At 42.5% G+C, this 23,760-nt stretch overlaps 1 protein-coding gene across 6 annotated transcripts in view; it reads right to left on the bottom strand.

Annotated features, from left to right (window-relative positions):
- GTF2I (general transcription factor IIi) overlaps nucleotides 1–23,351 on the bottom strand; it is a 114,619-nt gene extending 91,268 nt beyond the window's left edge. For all 6 annotated transcript variants that reach the window (XM_044747621.2, XM_044747624.2, XM_044747622.2 and 3 more), the window contains exons 1-2: nucleotides 23,219–23,351; nucleotides 724–827 (exon numbers count right to left, since the gene is read on the bottom strand). In XM_044747621.2, coding sequence (XP_044603556.1) covers nucleotides 724–822 — 99 coding nt within the window. In that variant the 5' untranslated portion in view covers nucleotides 823–827; nucleotides 23,219–23,351. The remainder of the gene's footprint in view (nucleotides 1–723; nucleotides 828–23,218) is intronic.
- Between the last annotated feature and the right edge of the window lie 409 nt (nucleotides 23,352–23,760).

Genomic DNA, 23,760 nt, shown 5'->3' with positions numbered 1-23,760 from the left:
CTAACCTTCCTCAAAAAAAAAAAATAAATAAAAATCAAACAGAATAGATATAAAATAGTGAATATGTTCTTATAGCCCAAAATTCTGGTAATGTTCTTCACACAGATACAGTAAAACATCGGCACCACACTATAATATAGAAACTCATTCTGAGTAACTTCAATTGTTACCCACAAATTCAAAGTTAATGCCTGCAAAACAAAGGACTGCTTAAGATATTGGTAGGTAAAAAACTGAAATTAAATGTAAAAAATTAAACATTTAGATCAGTTAAGAATATTCTGGGGGCCAGCCCTGTGGCCAAGTGGTTAAGTTCGCGCACTCCGCTTCGGCAGCCCAGGGTTTCGCTGGTTCGAATCCTGGGCGTGGACATGACACTGCTCGTCAGGCCATGTTGAGGTGGCATCCCACATGCCACAACTAGGAGGACCCACAACTAAAATATACAACTATGTACTGGGGGGATTTGGGGAGAAAAAGCAGGAAAAAAAAAAAAAAAGATCGGCAACAGTTGTTAGCTCAGGTACCAATCTTTAAAAAAAAAAAAAAGAATATCCATAATAAAATTTGATTTGAAAGGCTTAAATTCATACTACTATTCAAGCAAAACAACTATTCTTATTAAACTAAAAACTACATGTTTTACAAAAGCAAATCAGCGTCATGCAGGGCCCAGCCTCATCCACCTACGGCACGTGTTACAGAAGTGGAAAGGCATCTCACCATGGACTCCAGAGCAGACATGAGGAATGTCACCACCATCCTGCTCTCCGAGGACTCCTCATCCTCGACAGGCAGGGTAGACGTTGCTACTTGGGCCATGATCCCTAGGAAAGAGAATAAGAAAGTGAGTGGTGGAAATGCACAAGATGCTTCTAAACGTTCATTTTAGAGCTGTGATGGCCCTCTATGGACTGCCTAATTTACAGTTTGCTTGCCTAAGGGAAAAAATAAAGCCCAGATACCAAGTATTCTATTTGCCAAAAATTCCTCTAAGAAAATCTGTCCCTTAACTTTCCATCTAGTTTTATTTCCATAAAATGAGGTCATCATCACCCCCTCAAAATAAATTCAGATGTCACCCAGACCAGTTAAAATCTCTCCCAAGTGCCAGGAAGGAAGAGGTGATGCCCTCACAACCCAGTGACAGGTTTCCAGACTTCAACAGAGAAATCCATGTGACGTTCCCTTCCCCCGAGGCACACACTGAAGACAGAAAAGAGGGGGTAAAGTAGACTGAGGCTGGGTGAAGGGAATTCCTTCTTTCTCATCAAGAAGGAAATAGGTTGTACGACAAATGCCCTCCAAGTTCCTTTATAATACAGCATATTATTCTCTTTAGAAAACATTTTCTAGGGCAAGCCTGGTGACGTAGTGGTTAAGTTCGTGTACTCCGTTTCTGCGGTCCCGGGTTCACAGGTTCAGAGTTCAACACAGGCACAGACCTACACACTGCTTATCAAGCCACACTGTGGCAGTGTCCCATATACAAAATAGAGGAAGACTGGCACTGGTGTTAGCTCAGTGACCATCTTCCTCAAGCAAAAAGGGGAAGATTGGCAACAGATGTTAGCTCAGGGCCAGCCTTCCTCGCAAAAATGAATAAATAAATAACTAAAAAGAAAACATTTTCTGATACTTTGGTATCAGTAAAGAGCCTCTGCTGAATTCAAGCACTATAAAAGTACAACACACAAACATTAAATAGGAAGTGTTGGCAGGGATGTGGGGAAACTGGAACCCTTGCGCATTGCTGTTAGGAATGTAAAATGGTACACCCACTGAGGAAAACAGTTTGGCAGTTCCTAAAAAAATTAAAGAGAGTTACCATGACACAGAACTTCTACTTCTGGATATATACCTAAAAGCAGGCACTCAAACGGATATTTGTACACCCATGCTCAGAGCAGCATTACCCACAATAGCCAAAAGGTAGACACAAGCCAAATGTCCACTGTCCGATGAACAGATAAACAAAATGTGATATATACATACAGTGGAATATAATTGTCTTAAAAAAGAATGAAGTTCTGAAACATGCTACAACATGGATGAACCGTGAAAACATTATTCTGAGGGAAACAAGCCAGACGCAGAGGGACAAATACTGTGATTCCACTCACATGAGATGCCTCGGACGGTCCAATGCACAGACATAGAAAGCAGCACGGTGGTGCCAGGGGCTAGGAGGAGGGAGTGATGAGGAGTTACAGAGTTTGAGTTTGGCATGATGAAAAAGTTCTGGAGACAGACAGTGGAGATGTTGCAAAACAACGTGAATGTACTCAATGCCAAGGAACTACACACTTAAAAATAGTTAAAATGGCAAGTTTTATGTTACATATATTTTAACAAAATTTAAAAATTAAAAAGCAAAAATATACCACATAAAGACACTTTAAGAAGCCAAAATCTAAAGCAAATTTTAAAAAACTCTAATATTAAAAAAATTGTTCCTCTATAGATAGTTTGCAAATTAGATGCCTGTTAAAAATTATCCCTTTCAATTTAGTTGAATTATTTCTAGTTTTAGCGGTAGATCCAACAACCAAATGAACTTAATGTGAAAGGAAGACTAAAAAACTAAGGACTGGAAGCACGGAATTCTAAAAAGACACCTATGTATGTAAGTTAATTTACTGCAGACTTGGGAGCCCTTAACGGAAGCCCCACTGTTCCAGAGAACATGCAGAGCTGTTAGCAGGAAAACTGTTTTGGCTAAAAATGCAAGTAAATCTTTTCTCTGTCATTGAAAAGGATGATCTACTTCCCTACTATTAAAACTGTGGTCTAGTTCCACCATCTGTTGCCACATGAAGTAACCGCTAGGCTAGATCTGGGCATTAATAAGTAATGAAGTAGACATACTTAGGAAATAAAACTTGACAATAAAAAACAATAATAAAAACAATTGACACTTATCCCCATGTCTGTGAACAAATAGAAGCAATTCTATTTCCCAGAAGGAGATCGCTATCCTGAAGGGAGATAGAAAAAGCAAAATCAAGCACCAGGATGGTTAGATCACAGAAATTATTTTCCCTAACAGCCTAGGTCTCATTCTTTTCCCTTGGATAAGTAAGTTCAAGTAAATTTATACTAAAATGTGGCTCAGTCAAAATGGACAACAAAGGCATCTTATTTTTCCATAATCAGAATGCTCACTTAGAATATATTGTCATTATTTCTGAAAGTTCACACTATTTCTTAGTAATTTCAATTTCCTTTAATTCTCCAGCAAGAGAAAAAGAAAAAGAAAAAAAAGAAAAAAAAGAAAAAGAAAAAGAAAAAATTCTCATTTTATAAATGCAATGATTTGTCAAGGTGATACAGCCACTGTCAGGGCCAGAACATAACATTAGGACAATTTTCTGCCCACTGCTAGTTCCACTTCTCACCTTAAATTGCCATAAATCTGCTATGACGTCATTCACACTCAAAGTGTGTTAAGAAATGTGAGACAGATGCCACACAAACAGCTCATGGGGGGCGATGAGAGTTCCTACTTCATTAGCAGACTGTTCAGGAGGAGGCATCAGAGCGCTTTGCGGTGGAAAGAACCCTGGAGGTGACCGAGCCCAGGCAGACTTCACCAGGAAGGACGTGTTTTCTTTGGGGCTTTCTGCTCTCTAGAAATGAGGTCGTGTGCATTAACAGAACTCGCTGCTCTTTGCCGTCCCAAGAGGGCATTTCCCTGGACAGTCTGTGGTCAAGACTGTTCGTGGAACATTCCCTGCACGCCTCTCTCCACTGGCGACTGCTGCCTCTCTTCTCCCTTTCCCAGAAAGAAACTGCCATCACACAGCGGCATTAAGGTGAACACCAGGACACACCAGGCCAGGTGGTGACACAAGCTCACGGAGCATGAGGTGTGACGCGCTGGTCCCCATAGAACCAGCAGCCAGGAAAGCCAGGTGGTGGGTTGCCCAGATCACTAACCAGCTCCGTGCCCCCAGGGGGCTGCACCGGCTCCTCTCCTAGGAAGGGAGACACGACACCAACCACTTGCTATGAAGCTCCTTTCCCCTCTGACCTCTTATGAGTCCCTCATTTAAAAGTAAGAGTGGGATAGACAAAAAACAAATAAACATCTCTTGAATATACCTATCATGCTTTATTGGTCATCTTTTTAATATTCACAAGAACCCTATGAGGGAGAAAGAATAAAAGCAGAAAAGCAAAATGGAAGTAACTGGGGAGCCTAGAAAAAAGACCTTCAAAGGAGACAGAGTTCCATAAGCCACTTGAGCAGGACCCATGCAGTCTTTTTTCTGGTTTAATGTAAAAAGGGTGTGGGTGTGTGTGCACACGCACATGTATCACTAGATATGAACAACAAAAAATCACCAGGATATGATCCATCATCTCTCTCATGTCAAAACTCGGAAGTCTCCCAAGAATAGACCATGAAACCCAAACTTTAAAGCAACTACTGTGGGACAGTTAGCTGTGCAGCCATAAGGAATGCAAACAGGCACGATGTGTACATCTGAACTTCACGAGCAATAGTTCTTTTGAACAAAAAGGAAAATAAACAAAATGATCATTACTCCATAAACCAGTAAATACAAAATGGATGATGAGGGGCCGGCCCCGGGCTGAGTGGTTGGGTTCTCGGGCTCCGCTTCTGCGGCCCGGGGTTTTGCCGGTTTGGGTCCTGGGCTTGGACACGGTGCCGCTCGTGGGGCCATGCTGAGGCGACGTCCCATGTGCCCCGACTGGACGGACCCACAACTAAAAATACACAACTACGTACCGGGGGGCTTTGGGAGAAAAAGGAAAAATAAAATCTTTAAAAAAAAAAAAAAAGGATGATGAATCCCTTCAAATCTTTTTAAATACAGAAAAGAAAGAAAAACCGAACTGAGAGAATTCAGAGGGTGAGCCCAATGTTAGACAAGAAAACGAGTTCACGTTTCTGGATTTGTAGCAGAACGCACCTGCTCCCCCACTGTGTATGTCTGATGCTGTCTCGGTAAAGGAGGGGTGGTGTGGGGAGAAAAGGTGATCTCTCTTCCTAAGGAAGGCAGCAATCACCCAAGGCAGAAAACGTAGTGAAGGAACAAGCTACAACCTGGAGGGTTATCACTCTAGAGACACGCCGTCCAACATGATAGCCAAAAGCCACATGTAGCTATTTAAATTTAAATTAAGATTAATTAAAATTAAAAATTCAGTTCCTCAGTAGCATTTGCCATATTTCAAGTGCTCAGCAGCCACATGCAGCTTAGTGGCTGCTGTCCTGAAGATCACAGATGAGGAACATTTTCATCATCACAAAAACTATACTGCTATAGACTAAATAAACTGTGTTGAGTAAACTTATTTAAATTCTCATGACCTCTTGAGCCACCATGTGGTAGCTGTAGAAAAGAAATGAGTTAACCAAGGGAAAAGAAAACTTGAGGGTACACAAAGTTCTACCCCTGGTGAGCATTCTTTACTGCCAATCTCCAGGGACTACTCACTCGACAGTACCCCCTAGAATAGAGCAGCAAGGTAAATTCCCTGAGGAAAAGGTCACAAGAGGAACACAGAAGTCAGCTTTATGCTATGCTCAACTTAGAATGCATTGAGACATCAGAGAGACAGATTCTCGGGATAAAGAAGTAAAATTCCAAAGAGCCTAACCCACTGCCAGTAAAATGATCTTGTCTCAAGGATCAACTAGCATCATCTACTTCCCACATTACATATTCTTAAAGAACAAGTTATCATTTAAATAGCTGCATAATAGCCCATCAAAATGGAATCATACAATTTCTCCGAACATCTTCTACAATTGGCTTTTGCATTTTTATTTCCACATTTTAAAATTCCTCATACGGAAATATATAAATAACATGAACACATAACACATAAGCTCTTAACACATAACACCAGAATTTTTACATTGCTACCAGAAATGTTAAAAACTAAATTCATCAGTCTCACCAACATTTTGGAGAACTACAACCTAATCACTATGAATACATCATTACTACTAAAACAATTGAATTTTTTTTTGCTTACTAAATTTAGAAACACTTTTCACAGTTTTATTATTTGTATTTCTTCTCGGGTGACTTCCCTACTTAGGTCCCATGCCCATTATTAACCTGTCTGATGATAACTCTACATATTTGCATAAACTGGCAATAATTTTCAATCCCAGTTCGTTCTTTTAAGTCCAATAATTATTATGTGGGTGTAGCTCCTTAATCACCTTCGTGTATGTGTATTTTAATTCTGTATTTTTAAATACTTGTTTCCAACAACTTAATTTTCATCTTGATTTAACTGCCTAATTATGACATTCTTTGCTCATTCTTTCTTGTTATCTCAGACTTTCCTTCGGCCTGAAGTTAATCCTTTAGAATTTCTTTCTTTAGGCAAACTGTTTTTATTTGCTAAATATTCTTTATCCTTGAAAGATACTTTCATTGGACTAGAAATCTCGTTTGACAATTGTTTTCTTTCAGCATACTAAGGTTATTTCATTATCTTTTGGCTTCCGCTGTTACTATTCAGAAGTCATCTAGAGTCTCTTTTAAAGGTAATCCCCATCCCCACTCCTGTTGTTTCTAAGGCATTTTCTTTGTCTTTGGTTTTCGACAGTCTCCCTATAGGCCCAGATGTAGGTTTCTTTTTATTCAGTTTGTCTGTCACTCACCGGGCTTCTTGACTAAGGCCTGGCAGCCTTCAGTTGTGGAGCATTCTCAGCTATCACCTCTTCAGGTATTGCCTCTGCCCCACTCTCTCTCTCCTATCCTACTGAGACTCAGATTAAATGTCTGTTAGTCCTTAAATCTCTTACCTTCTTCTGTATCTTTCTCACTTTTCCTCTCTGAACTAAACTCTATTTCTTTTGACTTATCTTCCATATAATTAATTCTTTCTTCACCTGTGTTTATTCTATTGCTAAAACTACCCATCAAGTCTTTCAATTTTCATTTTTAGAACTTCTATCTGTTGCTATGTCACATTTTATAGTTTCCTACTCCCTAAAGATTTTCAAGCTTGACATATTTCTTTAATCATAATAGGGTTAGTTGTTTCAGTTTCTGATAATTCAAAAATCTCAAGGCTTTTCAAGTATATTTCTGTGGGTTCTGGTGGTTCTTGCTCATATGCATGGTACTTGTCCCATGTATGCCTTATCATCTTTTATTGTGCGCTGGTCGATCACCTTACATTACAAAATTATTTTAAATTTGAGGCATAGGATGAAGGCAGCTTCCTCCAGGTGTCTGGGAACGCTACCTGCCTGAGATCACCACAATCCAAGTTCAAGGCTACAGGTTCCTTGGACCACCCAGGAAATGTTAACTCAGACAGAAACAGGGATGCAGGCTGGTTTACTTCTCAACCACTTTATCTAATTTGGGGCCTCAGCTTACTGAGGGGAAGGGTCTCCTATGTGATCCCTGAATTTCATGCAGGCCTCTGGGCTTTGATTTCAGAGCCTCTCATCAGATAAAGTTTTCAAAACTCAAGTTTCTATGGTCAAACTGGCAAATGCCCTCAGGGCAAAAATGATTCCCACTTCTATTAACTGAGTCCCCACTTTCCTTTTAATACCAGTCTTTTCATATAAGCCCTTCAAAATTCCTCTTAACTTTTTTGGTATTTTTATAAAAGTTTTGATTTATAATTTTAGAACATTCTTATTAATCCCACCAACTCTGGGAACCACACCTTCTAATACTCTTTATTCTCAAGAAGAATTTATGGGGGCTGGCCCAGTGGCGTAGCAGTTAAAGTCGCACGCTCTGCTTCAGTGGTGGGGGGTTGGCTAGTTCTGATTCTGGGCACGGACCTAGCACTGCTTATCAAGCCCTACAGTCCCAGGCATCCCATATATAAAATAGAGGAAGATGAGCACAGATGTTAGTTAGCTCAGTGTCAATCTTCCTCAGCAAAAAGAGGAGGACTGGCAGTGGATGTTAGCTCAGGGCCAATCTTCCTCAAAAGTAAGTAAGTAAATAATATAAAAGAACAATTTATGAATTAGCCGGAACTATCTTAATATTGTGAGGTTACAAATTCCTAATTCAAACCAACTCAAGTACACAAGAGAATTTCTATTGCTTTACCTAATTATTCAGCTTAAAGGTTGCACTGACTCCACACAGAACTAGATCCAGGAACACAGGACATGTCCTTAAAGTTCTCTCCACTCCCTCCCTGCTTGCCTCACTTCTCCGTGAGCAGATAAGTTTGTTCCCTAAGACAGAAGCAGCTGCCACACACATCTTTAAGCTTACCACACACCTGTACCATGATCCCAGGGCAAAAGACTACCATATCATCCTACGACTTTTTGCACAAAAGTTCTGGGCATTTGTGTCACGAGCCTATCCCAAGCCCGGCCCTCTACTGTGGCTAGTCAGAACATGATTACCTGGGATACGCTGTGATCAGCAGTCCAGCTAGAACCAAAGGGATGGGAAGGTAGGCAGTTACTCAAAAGGCAAACCAGGACACTGCTATCAAGAGAAAAGGGATGGGAAAGCCTGCCAAGATCACAAAAAATAAGTTACCTGAGTCTGCTGTATCTTCTTTCCCATTTTTCCAATTTCCTCAATTCTTTCAATTCTGAATGTTTTTTGACTTCATCTTTTGTTCCCGATTTGATTTTAACTCTCCTTTATGGGTTTCAAAGATGAATTTAATTGGCCTGTTGCTGTTTCATTTCTTTATCTTCTATACTAGTCGGCTATTGTTTAACAGATGCGATGCCTTCTTTATCTCTCTGAAAACAGACTCCAGCCATTCTTTAAAATCATCTTATGTTTCTTGTTGGAGATCCATTTCAGGGATTAAGTTTATCTGTGTCCTTACTGTCTGATCTGTTCTATCTCAAATAAGGCAATAATTCCATATAAATGTTTTCATTTGACCATACTTCTGCTTTTAAATTTTTTTTTTTGAGGAAGATTACCCCTGAGCCAACATCTGCTGCCAATCCTCCTCTTTTTGCTGAAGAAGACTGGCCCTGAGCTAACATCCATGCCCATCTTCCTCCACTTTATATGTGGGACGCCTACCACAGCACGGCGCGCCAAGAAGTGCCATGTCTGCACCCGGGATTCGAACCGGCGAATCCCAGGCCGCCGAAGCGGAACGTGTGCACTTAACCGCTGCACCACCTGGCTGGCCCCTGCTTTTAATTTAATGATCCTTGCTGTTAATGTTGAACAGCAAAATAATGCAAAATATTTTAGAGTGAGTCAAAGAGAGCTCTTGAAGATTTTCACACAAGCCATCATCACCCTAACAGAAAAACTGAGGTCCTCAATATTTTTGATTACGCTGATCTCTAAAAGATTTCTAAATTTTTGTAGGGGAGGAAGACAATTCCTCTACTCTCTAGGTCCTTCTGGCTGGTCTAAGATTTAAACTGACATGAGACAGAATAACAGGAGAAAATCAAACAAAGTTTAGGAACACATATACCTGGAAGAAACCCAGGAAAACTGAGTCACTGGTCAGAATGGCCAAAGCTGCCGCTTTAAATACTATCTTCATCTAAAGACAAAGGAAGATGTTGGGGGTGGTGGTCTGGGACTTCAGAGGGGAGAAAGGCAATTCACACGGAGATGGAAATGCAAATATTTGTTAGACAACTGCTTGCTGAACCACCTATAGAGAATGAGGCCTGAGAGACAGAACTTTGAAAAGCTGGTCTTGTTGGTGCCTTTTTTCACACCTGTTTTACATTATCCTATAGTTATCTTAGGGTATTAGCTCCTCCTGGAACAGGCCTTCTATCTTACATTATTTTAGGCAGTTAGAGGGAAAGTCAAAGTTCCTTTCAGAGCCTTTTGTTCTTAAAAATAACGAAGGCAAAGAGACACATTTCAGGGTGGCCAATTTTGATCCCCCACATAGTCAACCTATTTCTGCTTCCAAGTAAGCTTCAGATCAGACTGGTAAGTGGGGAAGGTAACCTATCACTGATTTTGGCTTTTTATTACATTCATGACCTATTTCTTTGTTTTACCATATTTAGTTATTTTCAACAACCATTTTTCCATTTCAATCTTAACAACATACAATCTTAGATCAAGAAGAAAATTCAAGATATTTCTTTTTTAAGATTGACACATGAGCTATAACACTGTTGCCAATTTTCTTCTTCTTCTTCTTTTCCCTTCTTTCTCCCCAAAGCCCCCCAGTACATAGTTGTGTATTCTAGTTGTGAGTGCCTCTGGTTGTGCTACGCGGGATGCTGCCTCAGCGTGGCCTGACAAGCAGTGCCATGTCCATGCCCAGGATCTGAACTGGCGAAACCCCCGGCCACAGAACGGGAGCACACAAACTTAACCACTCAGCCACGGGGCTGGCCCCTCAAGATATTTCAATGCAACCTCTTTGTTCCATCATTTGATAAATGAGAAGCTCAACTCAGAAAGGTCAGATCTCTTGCTAAGGCCATAGAGACAGTTCATTTTATAATAAGCAACTAGAATCTGTATCTCCAAATTTCAAATTCCCTTTCATGTACAATAATAATCAAAGAAAGGCAGGTTAAAAAACAAAAAGGAAGCCAAGGTAAATAACTACACAGGGATTAGAAGTGTAATCCTAGGCAGTCTTCATGAGGCAGTGCAGTATGACTTTCCTGTGCTGTAGCTGCTCCTTCTGGGCCAGCATTTAAGATGAGCTAGTTCTTCCTTAGTTTTTGTATATGGTCCTACTGTCTCCATCCTTTGAGATCTAGCCTCAGCTTATTTTATGTATATGAGGTAAAGCTCAAATTTACCAATTCATCTTATTAACAAGCACAAAAGCCAAATTTCAACAAAATTAATGACTAAGGGCACCATTATAGTCTTAAAAACTTGAATAGTCTTAAATACATACACAAACAGAAACATCTTCAGTGAGAAGTATAAAATAACTTCAAGAATCACTTTATTCTAAGGAAAAAATAAAATGGGATCTCAAACTTTTAAAAAATACAAATTCTTATTTATAAAAGAAATTTCTGGGGCCAGCCCGGTGGCGCATCGGTTAAGTTCACGTGGTCCAGGGTTCACTGGTTCGGATCCCTAGTGCAGACCTACCCACTGCTTGTCAAGCCATGCTGTGGCAGGCATCTCACATAAAACAGAGGAAGATGAGCACAGATGTTAGTTCAGGGCCAGTCTTCCTCAACAAAAAGAGGAGGATTGGTGGCAGATGTTAGCTCAGAGCTAATCTTCCTCAAAAAAAAAAAAGAAAGAAATTTCTTCAAAACGATGGGTACTAAGACCAAGTTAAAATTCATCATTTAAACTTACAAATTTTGTCATAAAACGGTGCCTAAAATAAATGGAAATGACCTAATAGTTGAATCAGCTGCCTTTATCCTAAACAAGAGTCAGTCACATTCAAATTAATTTAGGTTATCATGTGATGCTATATTCTGGCAATGTTTTAGGCTGCCTAAATCTTCCTACCTCTGAAATCGATGGTATTTAATACCTCCAAGTGCTACCTATAATTACTAAACACTAAAAGCTAGAGAATCTGCTTTTCAGGAGAGGAAACTTATTCATGCCTAACAGGTCAGCATCTATTTAGTAAGATCAATGTGGATTGTGAACACAGAATTTACAATTGTCTTAAATATTTTTCAACATACTATGATTCATTCTAATTATGTCCATTTAGTAGCTTCTACTGAAAATGTGTTTAAGGTAATTCACTGACCCTATTAATTTAACTTCTGAATGATACCAAAGTAATTAACTTAATAATACCTTGACGTGTTTATTATAAAAGGGTGACATCTGTCTGACACATTTTACAAAACAGACTTTTTTAACATAAGAGCAGGTAATAATTTGGAAAAATAATGTAAAATGCCCAACATCGTATAATCATTAAGTAGAATCTAATCCAGATCTAACTGACTGCTCTTAATTCCCCATGTTCTTTCAAGCCACCATCATACACTGTAAGATTTAATGTGATTTTTTTTCAAGCTTTTTTTTTTTGAGGAAGATTAGCCCTGAGATAACATCCACCACCAATCCTCTTCTTTTTTTTTCTTTTTTCTTTTTTCTTTCTTTTTTTTTTTTTTTTTTGCTGAGGAAGATTGGCTGTGAGCTAACATCCATGCCATCTTCCTCTACTTTATATGTGGGACACCTGCCACAGCATGACTTGATAAGCAGTGTGTAGGTCCCCACCTGGGATCCAAACCAGTGAACCCCAGGCCACTGAAGCAAAGTGTGCAAACTTAACCGCTACACCACCTAGCCAGCCCCCTTAATCTGATTTTTAACATTTTTCAAATTCCACCATCCATAATATTTAAATTTCAAAAAAACATTAAGTTTTCAAGGACTTAGACAACAACTATAAGGTTTTTAAGTCCAAGCACTAACCGTCATCCCTAAAAAATTAAAAAATTCCCAACCTCAAGAGGAAAAAAAAAAAAAGATTCCTCCATGCTAAAAAGACAAGAAATATTTTCATTATCCCAAAGTATTGCCACAGAAAATACTTACTAACAAAAGAAAATATGGCACACACCATCTTAACCAAGTGATCAAAGCTAACACTTGTCACGGGACAAAGAGATACCACGTCCCATCCAATAGCACACAATGAGAACACTGTGATAATTCAGCCCAAAATGCACTGGACAAACCCAAGTTGAGAGTCATTCTATGACTGCCCTGTAATCTTCAAAAAGGTCGTGGGCATGAAATTCGAAGACTGAGGAACTGTTCTAAAGTGAAATATATTAGAGAAACAAGACAATCGGGTGAAAATGTGATGCTGGATTAGACCCTTTTGCTATAAAGTGACATTTGGCAAAACTTGAATGGGGTCTCTGGGTGAAAGATAAGTAGGAAATTTTTGTTTGAGGTTCTTGTAACTAATTTGCACAATTAAAAGTGTTCCAAAATAATTTTTAAAGCATTAGGTATATATGTCCTAAATTAAACTTCTCTTACTTTTGCCTTATTTCATGGATGTTTAAGTTTCTTGCTACTTTTGCTGTCACAGGTGGAATGTTAGAATTGGGACAGCAAAGGACGTTATGTAGCAAGTTACTGATTACAATTTGTCTCTATTAGCTAAATAAACTGGAAATGGGCTGTTTTTCTTTCTTCTTGCATTTTAAAGAGGCAGTGACTGAAAATTCATGAAGGTAAATGTGTATAAATATACACACATTTATACTAAAAGTATAAATGCACGCTACTTTATCTGAAGATTATCAAATAAAACTTGTCTACGGAATGTCTATCACAGCCAGTAAATCAAGGTCTTCTAATCTGGATGGCATCTGTTACGGACGGTGAGTCCGTAAACTTCGGGGGGTGCTCTCGCCCCAGCACTAACACAGTGCTCTGCACACAGTGAGCACTCACCGCACATGCCCCGACTTCAAGAATGAACACTGGGCTCCTGGCCCATTTCCCCACCAATACTAGAACTTAGTTACAGCGAATGCTATCAAATAGTAGACCACTGGCTAGAATGCAGAAGTCATCGTGTCACCTGACTTTTCAACCTTGCAGCTATCTTCTTTATTAATAGTTAAGTAAAATTAATAAAAACAATGCTCTTCAAATTTACTTACCAATTAATATCATTATCTATACTTGAAACATTAACATCAGAACTGGAAATTAGTGTAACGTGGTAGTTAAGAGCACGGGCTCTGAATCCAACTGCCTAGGTTTATATTAAAACTGTCCCCTACTATGGTTTTTTGGATTAGTTAGGGTCTCAAAACCTCATTTTCCTCAAATTTAAAACATGAATCCTAACAATTCCTACTTTAGGAGACAGGACTCCTGTGAGGATTAAACGCGTAGGCTAAGCTTACATTTTATGACACTAAATTCTTAATTTCTATCTGTTGAAATAAAGCTGCATTTATATCAGTAAAACCTACGTGATCTCTCAAGAAGAAACAAAAGACATCTGAAGTGTTAAGATTTGAAATGATCTGCAAGTGTGTTATGTTTATACCCTCTACACACCTCATTTCCAAAAAGATGTTGAGATAGCTAAGAAAAAGAACTAAATGTTACCCTTTTTTTCAAGCTAGGTGAAAGGAAGAATAAGAAAATAGTAAAACGAAGCCAGGGAAAGAGGAGGATCAGCCCAACTGGTGGATCACAAGTTCAATACCGAGTTTCACAGCAGCCAAAACAATGTCCTCCAAACACAAAGAAAAAACCCACATCAGCTATTCAGGAAGACCCACAACTTTTCTTGACACTACAGTTTGAGAGAAAATTTTCACAAATGTATACATTACACTTTTCAATTGATAGTCCAGATTTTTAAAAAGCAGCAGCGTGCTGTGCCAATACACAAAGAATGAGACCCTCTGACCTTACTCCAAATTTAAAAATCATTTGGTACTTGAAAAGCTGAATCACACGTTCTTTTTCCAATTTTGTATGAATTGGAAGAGGAAATGAAAACCAAGAAACTATCATGTAAAAGTTCACCTTTACTTTTAAAAGTGCACCGTATGCAGAAGACAGGCAACAGAGCAAAGCTTGGATGAATGCATCGGGAATCCGGCCGGAGTTCCGAGTCCCAGGCCCAGCTCCGGGATGAGATGTGGCTGACCCTGGGATTCTTTAACCTCAAATTCACTAGTCTGGAAAGCGACAATGAGACTGTACTTAGCTCACAAGGTTGTTATCAGAATGTGTTAAGTACCTGATACAGAGTGCTTCACACAAGTATTTAGTAAATTGAGTAAGCATCTAAAAATTTACATTTCATTAAAATAGTTTTTTAAAAAAATACATGTATATGTATCTATTTACATCTAAACTCTCCAAATCCAAGTGTGATAAAATGAAAATTTCCCAACTAACTGCTTTAATTACCACTGCCAAATAATCTATTTTCTGATGGGGCAGGAAAAACTAATTAGAAAAGCATCAAAATAAATCACTGCTTTTTCTCCATTTATTTTTATTCACTTTTCCCAGTTTTTTTAAGATATAAGTGACATATTGCATAAACTTAAGGTACACAATAAACCAATGCTGTGAACTATAGCATGCGCACCTTTTAAAGCATGCAGGACCAAGCATAAAAATTTGCTCACATCAAAGCTAGGCCCCAAAGATTGTTTTAAAATTTAAGTTAAAAATGGCACCTTACTCCAAATATGTAAAAAAGTAAACTGGACTGAATATACAAACTGAACTAAACAACTTTATCCTGAAGCTCTCAATAAACAATATAATTTGCCCATACCAGTTTTTTCCAAGAAACAGCTTGCGTTCTGGGGGCCTCACACAATACTTGACCCACGCAGGAGGCCCTGACATGTTGGGGTAGTGGACAAATTAGTACTTATTCCAAATGTAATAAAGGATCCCTTCTCTTCCAAAGCCTAAAACAGAGAAGATGAATGGTGAACAATAGCTTAAACGCTTTGCTCTTATAAAGAAAATTATTTTTCCTACAGATGAGGTGACAAAAATGGAACAAATGTGAAATAAGTAGACTCGGAAAGTGAATATCTAGTTGGGCAAAGTGCTACCCTACCGCTTTACGACATACCCTAAGAAAAATTACTCTAAAAGCTTTATAGAAGTGATCAACATGACAAAACACACAATCAGGAAGTAACTTTTAACTTATAATAAAAAACACCATTCTCTCTAAGGACTGTGTATGCAAATGGAATCAAAACACACAGAGCAATTCTCAAAATTATGGGACACACGCAATCAGAAATCTCCACAGGGGCTGGCCTGGTGGCGCAGCAGTTAAGTGCGCACGTTCCGATTTGGCCACCAGGGTTCCCGGTTCGGATCCCGCGTGCAGACATGGCACCACTGGGCACACCATGCTGTGGTAGGCGTCCCACATATAAAGTGGAGGAAGATGAGCACAGATGTTGGCTCATGGCCAGGCTTCCTCAGCAAAAAGAGCAGGATTGGCAGCAGTTAGCTCAGGGCTAATCTTCCTCAAAAAAAAAAAAAAAAAGAAAAAAGAAAAAGAAATCTTCACAGGTTTCGTCTAACCAGTGCTCATTTTAACCAAATACCCTAAATAGGACCAAACTCTTCACTACTCTCCACTTCTACAATTATACCATAAGATAATCATACACAGTACTTAAAAACAAAATTTTATTTCCTTTGCCATACTATAAAAACAAAAACTTCAAAAATCCAAAAATCACTACAAAGATTAAAAAGGAAGGAAATTCTCACGGGGCCGGCCTGGTGGCACAGTGATTGAGTTCACATGTTGCACTCCAGCGGCCCGGGGTTCGCCAGTTTGGATCCCAGGTACAGACATGGCACTGCTTGTCAAGCCATGCTGTAGCAGGCATCCAGCATATAAAATAGAGGAAGACAGGCATAGATGTTAGCTCAGGGGCAATCTTCCTCAGCAAAAAGAGGAGGACTGATGGCAATGTTAGCTCAGGGCTAATCTTCCTCAAACAAACAAAAAAAAAAAAGGGGAAGGAAATTCTGACATATCCTACAAATGGATGAACCTTGAGAACATTATGCTGAGTGAAATAAGAGTCACAAAAGGACAAATACTGACCAAATAATTCCACTTATATGAGGTACCAAAAACAGTCAAATTCAGACAGAAGGTAGGCTGGTGGGTGCCGGGGCCTGGGGGAGGAGGGCCTGGGGTTACCGTTTAACAGGCAGTTTCAGTTTAGGAAGATGGAGAAGTCCTGGAGACGGATGGCGCGCTGACTGCGCAACCATGTGACTGTACAAACTAGGCACCTAAAATGCCTAAGATGGTAACTTTTGTGTTGTGCACATCTTACAATTTATTTCAAAATCACTGTAAGGAACCACCTGAAAGAGGTGTTTATGTGGAAATGGCACACACAAATTTATTCTTCACAAAGTGACAAGCTCATTTTACATGAGTTTTCCATGCTATTGAGAGTTTGTTCAGATACACCCAAATTCTTCCGCCCCACGGAAAGCGTTAAAAACAAAACACAATTCCACTCTTTAAGTATATACATAAAAGATCTGAAAACAGAGACTCAAAAAAAACCTGTACACCAATGTTCATAGCTAATATTATAATAGGCAAAAGATAGAAACAACGTAAATCCATCAACAGATGAACGGATAAATAAAAGGTGGTATATCATACGATGGACTATCACTCAGTCATGAAAAGGAACGAAGTTCTGGGGCTACAACATAGATGAACCCTGAAAACATTATGCTAAGTAAAATAAGCCAGACACAAAAGAACAAACATTGTATGATTCCACTTACATGAAATACCTAAACTAGACAAATTCAGAGACGGAAAGTAGATTTGAAGTATTCAGAGACAGAAAGTAGATTTGAGGTTACCAGGGACTGGGGGCTGGGGGGGGGGGGCGGTGGAGAAATGGGAAATTATCATCTAATGGGTACAGAGTTTCTATTTGGGGTGATGAGAAAGATTTTAGAAATAGTAGCGCTGGTCATACAACATTCTGAATGTAATTAAAGGCACTGAATTAAAAATGCTTAAAATGCTTTAAAATGGCAAAAAAGAAAGCACAGGGGGCAGGCCCCGTGGCCAAGTGGTTAAGTTTGCACGCTCCACTTCGGTCGCCCAGGGTTTCGCCACTTCGGATCCTGGGCTCCAACAGGGCACCACTCATTAAGCCATGCTGAGGCGGCGTCCCATGTGCCACAACTAGAAGGACCCACAACTAAAAATACACAACTATGTACGGGGGGGGGGGGGGGGGCGGCCTTTGGGGAGAAAAAAGGAAAAATAAAATCTTAAAAAAAAAAAAAGCACAGAAGGAAGAAGTGAGGCTAATGGATCTCCCTGTAACCCTTTAGCCAATTTTCAAACTTTCAAACTAATTTCAGTATTATGGTCAATTTCTCAGCTCTTTCTTCACATATAAAGTGAGCATAATACATGCTGTCATCCTCCTTTGTCAAAGCATCATTTCAGAAATGAAATAATGTCTTTAACACTTGTTAATTTTAGTTCAGATCCAAAACATTATTTTCTTTAAACCGATTTTGGCCTGAAAACCCAATCTAGACAAAACTCTATTCACGTTTATGTTCTAGTCAATAGTAAAAGCTTTATCTAAAAACAATTCCCCTATAAAAAACAATATATAAAAGCAAAGTTTTCTCAGATTTCATCAATCAAACCATCAATTTCAGGTAAAAACATGTGATTGGGGCCTGGCCACAAATAAGATAGCTAAGCTTTCCTCACCTGCTTTAATTGTCCTATAAAGACAAAGAAATTGCAATTACCCTTCAACTCCTTTACTAGTTTCTATCTCAATTATATCAACATCCCCAGTGGGGAAAGAAGGCACTACCTCTAAAACTTGTGAGAGCTAAGGACAAAAAATCGGTGGAGTGAATTTATGTGTTGGATAACCAGTTCCACACGGCTATTTTTCAACTATAAATTCACTATTTGCAAAGCAGACGTTAGTCTCCATTAAACAAATTTACAGGTTCTGTCTGCTAACCAGGGCTCATTTTAACCAGGTATCCTAAATAGGACCAAATTCTTCACTATTCTCTGCTTCTACAACTATACCATAAGATAATCATACACAGTACTTTAAGGGGGAAAAAAAATCATGTCCTTTGCTACACTACAAAAACAAAAACAATTTAACAGTCAAGAGAAAAACCCCAGGAAGAACAAGTCCTGGCCCTCAGAGTTTATATCCTCTGGAGTTTGTAGAGATTACCCTTGTAGTCAGCATTATTAGTCAAATTTTCATTTCCTCAGAAAATTCAATTGCTCAAAAGTATTAAACATAGTATGTTTATGGCTAATATCTATTGACTGCTTACTGTATACCAGATACCATCCCAAGCAGTTTAACTCAGTCAATATTCACAAAGATCCTAAAACAGAAACAGGTTCTCTTATCATCATGCCCGTTTTTTAAAACGGGGCAACTGAAACACAAAGACACGCAGCGAACTGCCCAAAGTAACACAACCAGGAAGTGGCAAGAGCAAGCATGGAGTCCAGGCAGTCTGATCTCAGAACCTGTGTCTACATCCATGAAGCCAGATTCTCTATTCTCAGTTATAAATTCATGTTGCCTCTCAAGTTACAGTTTTCAAATAAACAAATTCTTTAAAAATTCTCTACGGTTTTTAATCAAGTGACAACCAAGGAACTCCTCCTCAGTCCAATCCTCCATCACCCTGATGATCCCTGACCGCCTCGAACCTCCTTCCTTCCCCACTGCGCCAAAGGGGGAAAAGCAGAGCGACGGTGCCAGAAACAAGCAGGGGACACTAAGACAAGGACTGGAGGAAGAAAGAGGAAAACTGCAGTTGTGAGAGTCCCCATAAAGGACAGACAAGAGAGGAGGAAAATGGTGAAGCAAGCAAGAGGAAAGGGTGGAGAGGTAAGCATATCAACATCAAACCCTCAGCAGATCTGATTTATCCACATTCATTTTTCCAGCAAACACACATCCTCTGAAACACTATTTCTTAACTCTCCCCCTCCAGGCAGGCAGCCTCAGCCTCCCTGTGGTGAATGGACTCTGCTGCTTCCTACTGCTGTGCTGCCATTGTAGCCCACTCATCACAAGGACTCTCCACTCGACGACGACGAACTGATGAACTGCATTCCCTGCTCTCTGTCAGTTACTGACAACCGATATGCCTGACTCAAACGTCCACAACTTCTGAAGAAAAATGCTACCAGGGATTTTTAGTAGACCGCCATTAATAAAATTCTTAGCGAGTGTCTTTCAGGTAAACTGCTTCTAACACATTTTCGAAAAGTGAAATACCACTCTCAGAGTATGACTTCTCAAACATAAAAAGAGAGAAACAAAAATCACTTCTTCAGCATCTGTTTAAGCCAGTGGTTAAGACAATTTCACGTTAATTATACCACAGCAGTTATGAAGGGGATTGTAATATTACAAAATCTCATGTTTTCAATGAAGAATGAGACTGGTTGAAGTGAATCAGGTGGAACGCAATGCAAATAGCTAGTCACCAGTACTAACAGAAGAGGTAAAGTGTTTCGATGTTTTATTTACCACTCCTCTAGCTAAGCACCTGGAGTAGCGACCTTGTCTTTTAGATTTTGTTTTGGAACACACCACTGATCTACAGATCATAAAAAAGGATAGAACGTAACTGTAAACTAATCCCATTCCTCCTATCTAATCTGAAATTATTTTCCCCTGAAAGAAATGCATTATAATAACAAGACTAAAAATCTTTCTCAACAAGACTTGCGCCCCAAGAAAAAAAAACCCGAGGGGCCGGCCCCGTGGCCCAGTGGTTGAGTTCGCACGCTCTGCTCCAGTGGCCAAAGGGTCCCCAGTTCGAATCCTGGGCACAGACATGGCACCGCTCATCAAGCCATGCTGAGGCAGCGTCCCACACACCACAACTAGAAGGACCCACAACTAAAAATACACAGCTATGTACCAGGGGGCTTTGGGGAGAAAAAGGAAAAATAAAATCTTTTAAAAAACCCCACAAAACCCGAAAACCTCCATTTTACCGACAAATTCTGCAGTCATATTCTTTTGGGTGTGTGTGAGAGGAAGATTTGCCCTGAGCCAACATCTGTGCCACCTTCCTCTTCTTTGTACGTGGGATGCCTCCACAGCATGGCTGATGAGTGGAGCAGGTCTGCACCCAGGATCCGAACCTGTGAACCTGGGCCGCCAAGGCGGAGCACACGCAACTGTAACCACTGGGCCGGGGACAGCCCTTGGAGTCATATTCTTAAAAGTAAGCCAAATCGTTGGAGATGCGTAAGGCTGAGGGTGTGGGGGCGGTTCTGAGTTCTGGCTGCTCTGCCTGCTGCCCTAGGGCCACCTTACCTTAGTGCCAAGCTCAGACCCCATCACCCCGCTTCTGGGTTCCCAGACTTGAGAGTCTGTGGTCAGGTCGGGATGCTCCAGGCTTCTCTGGGATGAGACAAATGCCTATGCCATGAATAAATCAATAAACGAAGAAGGGGGTGGGGCCCAGAGTTATTCAGAGTTCTACTTTTATTCTCTACTTAAACCCATGGTTACTTACTAAATTTTTTTTTTTGAGGACGATTAGCCCTGAGCTAACTGGTGCCAATCCTCCTCTTTTTGCTGAGGAATGCTGGCCCTGAGCTAACATCTGTGCCCATCTTCCTCTGCTTTATCCGTGGGACGCCTGCCACAGCATGGCTTGCTGAGCAGTGCCATGTCCGCACCCGGGATCCGAACAGGTGAACCGCTGAGCCGCTGAAGGGGAATGTGCACACTTAACCGCTGCGCCACCTAAACTTTCAATTTTCTAACCAGGGCTAACAAAAAACCTTAGCTCTCAAATCAGTTTTCCAAGCAATCTACAGTAGGCGGTCCAAATTATTTTTGGTTAAGATCTAGTTTTAAAGTAATGAAGAGCAAACAGCTACAATAAATTTCCCTCACTTATAACTTAACTTGCACCATGGTGAGCAGTCTTTGGAGCGGCAGCATCAGCACCACCTGGGAACTAGTCACAAATGCAAATTGCCGGGCCCCACCCCAGACCTGCAGAATCGGAGTGTCTGGGGTGGGGCCCAGGGAGTGTGTCAACGAGCCCTCTAGGGGATGCTGATGGCGCTGGAGTCTGAGAACCACCTGCTTAGGGGTTAAGGGTCCTACTGCCTAGGTTCAAATCTTGGAGTCAGGGTTTACTTGCTGGGTAACGAAGAGTAAATTACCCAGCTTCTCTGGGCTTATTCCTCATCTATAAAGTGAAATTACCGGAAGGTTGTGAAGAAATTAAGAAAACATAATAGTTAAGTGCTTAAAAGCGATGCCGGGCACATAAGAAACATCCAAAAGCTAGCCGTCGTTCCTACTATACACAAGGCACTCTGACGGCTGCACACCGGATGGGGGAGAGCGCCAAAGGCGGAGGCTTAATCCCTACCCATCCAGGAGTTAAATACCTAGTGACCAGGCCAGACACGGGTACACACGGCAAAACCACACACTCAGAGGAAATAAAGACGCCCTCCCAAGAGGGGCGAACAAGTTCATAGGGACACTGTACGAAGAAATAATTTCTGACCGAGAAAATGTTACAGTGACTCCGAATGAGTTCCACAAGCTACAGAGAAGAAAAGGTCACCCCAGCCTCCAGGTGTGCGCCAAGATTCTAAGACGCAGGAGAAGCGCGAGGGCAAGGAGGCAGCCCGCAGCGGCTGAGGCCGGGACAAGCAAAACAGCAGCGGGAAATGAAACGCGGCGTCCCAAGCGGGAGGCCTTCGCCTCGGGAAAAGTCCGGGCTCGCTCAGGGCACGCTCATTTGCCAAGTGACTTCCCTTCTGCGGCCCGAGCCCCCGGCGCCCGCTGAAAGCGCGGCGGCCTATCAGGAGCCATTGTCCGCGCAAAGTTGAGCGCGGAGGTGCGGCGGCGGCACGGGCCCCGCCCTCGCCGGAGGGAGCCGTCCCTAACGGGACCCGGCGTCCGAGCGCGCTGGGCCGCAAAGGGGCGCAGAACCGTAACACTAAAATCCCAAAACCTCGTTCACTAAAAGCCAAATCTTGGAAAAGCACAAGCGGAGGGGCAGGGAAGGGACAGGGCAGCGTTTCGTCTTCTTCCTCTCCTAAACCCCAGTCTGGGTGCCGACCGACTCCGGGCGGCTTATTTCCGCGGCCTGGAGGCTGAGGCTTTCCTTCCGGTCATTGTGCTGATTTCCCCCAAGAGCAGACCCCGGGGGCAGGAGCGCCGGCCGTGCCCGGGACAAAGCCCACTCGGGGCTCCACCTGGGCGCGGGCAGGGGCGGGAGGGGCGGCGCTCGCGGGCCCGCCCGCCGGCCGCAGTTACCAGGCAGCGCGGCGCCGCCCCCGCCGCCCGCCGGCCAATCCGGCGCGTCTGCTGCCCGGGCGCACGAGCCCCGGAGACACCCGGCCGAGCGCGACCCCACGGCTCGGGCCTGGCACCGCGCGCGCACCCGCACCGCCGCGCCGGCCAATCAGCGGCCGGGCATGCGCAGCCCGCGGGCTCGCTCGCGCGCGGGGCTCACGCGTGAGGCCCCCCCACGCCGGCGCGCGCGCCCCTCCCCCACGCGCGTGCAACTGCCGTCCCCCGCGACCGCGTCTACCCCTGCCCCACCCCCAACGACCGCGGGCCCGGAGCTGGGGGCCCCTACATGGCCGCCCCGACCCCTGTCCCTGCAGGCCCCGAAGGGGGCGAGTCCCAAATAAAGGCCCTGTTCGCGATGGCAACCGGGCGGGGGCGGGGGATGAGGCGACAGGGACTCACCCGAGTGCAGCCGCCTCCAGGCAGCGCCGGGCCGGGGGAGGCGAAGGGAAGCGAGTGTGGGCCGCGCGCGAGCCGCGGCCGCGGCGGAGCAGCCTCGGGCTGAGGCGAGCTGACGAGCGCGCTGGAGGTGAGAGGGCGAGGGGCCCGTGCGTCTCGGCCGCGCTCCTGTCACCGCCGCATGGCCGCCCCGGCAGGGCCTCGCTCAGCACCTAGATCTGATCACAGGGGACCGAGGGAGAGGCCAGGGTAACCGCGGCAGGCGGAAGGCCACGGCTGGAGAGCGCGTGCGGGCAAGCGGGGGGGCGACCGGTGGCCCCTTTTCTCTGCTCTCCGAGCTTCTCTCTCACCCTCCTCCTCCTCTTTTTTTTTTTTTTTTTTTTTGTTCCTCGAAGGCGCGCTGCGCGTGCGCACCAGCAGCGCCGCCCAGCGGGAATTGTAGTTTCTGATTCGTCCCCAACAACGCGACGGCGGGGGCAGTTGACTACGACTCCCAGAAAGCCTCGCGCCGGCGAGCCCGGAGCCCGAGGACGCGGCGAGAGCGG

Source organism: Equus asinus, chromosome 14 (assembly GCF_041296235.1).
Source record: "Equus asinus isolate D_3611 breed Donkey chromosome 14, EquAss-T2T_v2, whole genome shotgun sequence".
Classification (NCBI taxonomy): domain Eukaryota; kingdom Metazoa; phylum Chordata; class Mammalia; order Perissodactyla; family Equidae; genus Equus; species Equus asinus.
Note: the sequence above shows the minus strand (reverse complement) of the source record. Positions and strands in the feature narration are given on the sequence as shown.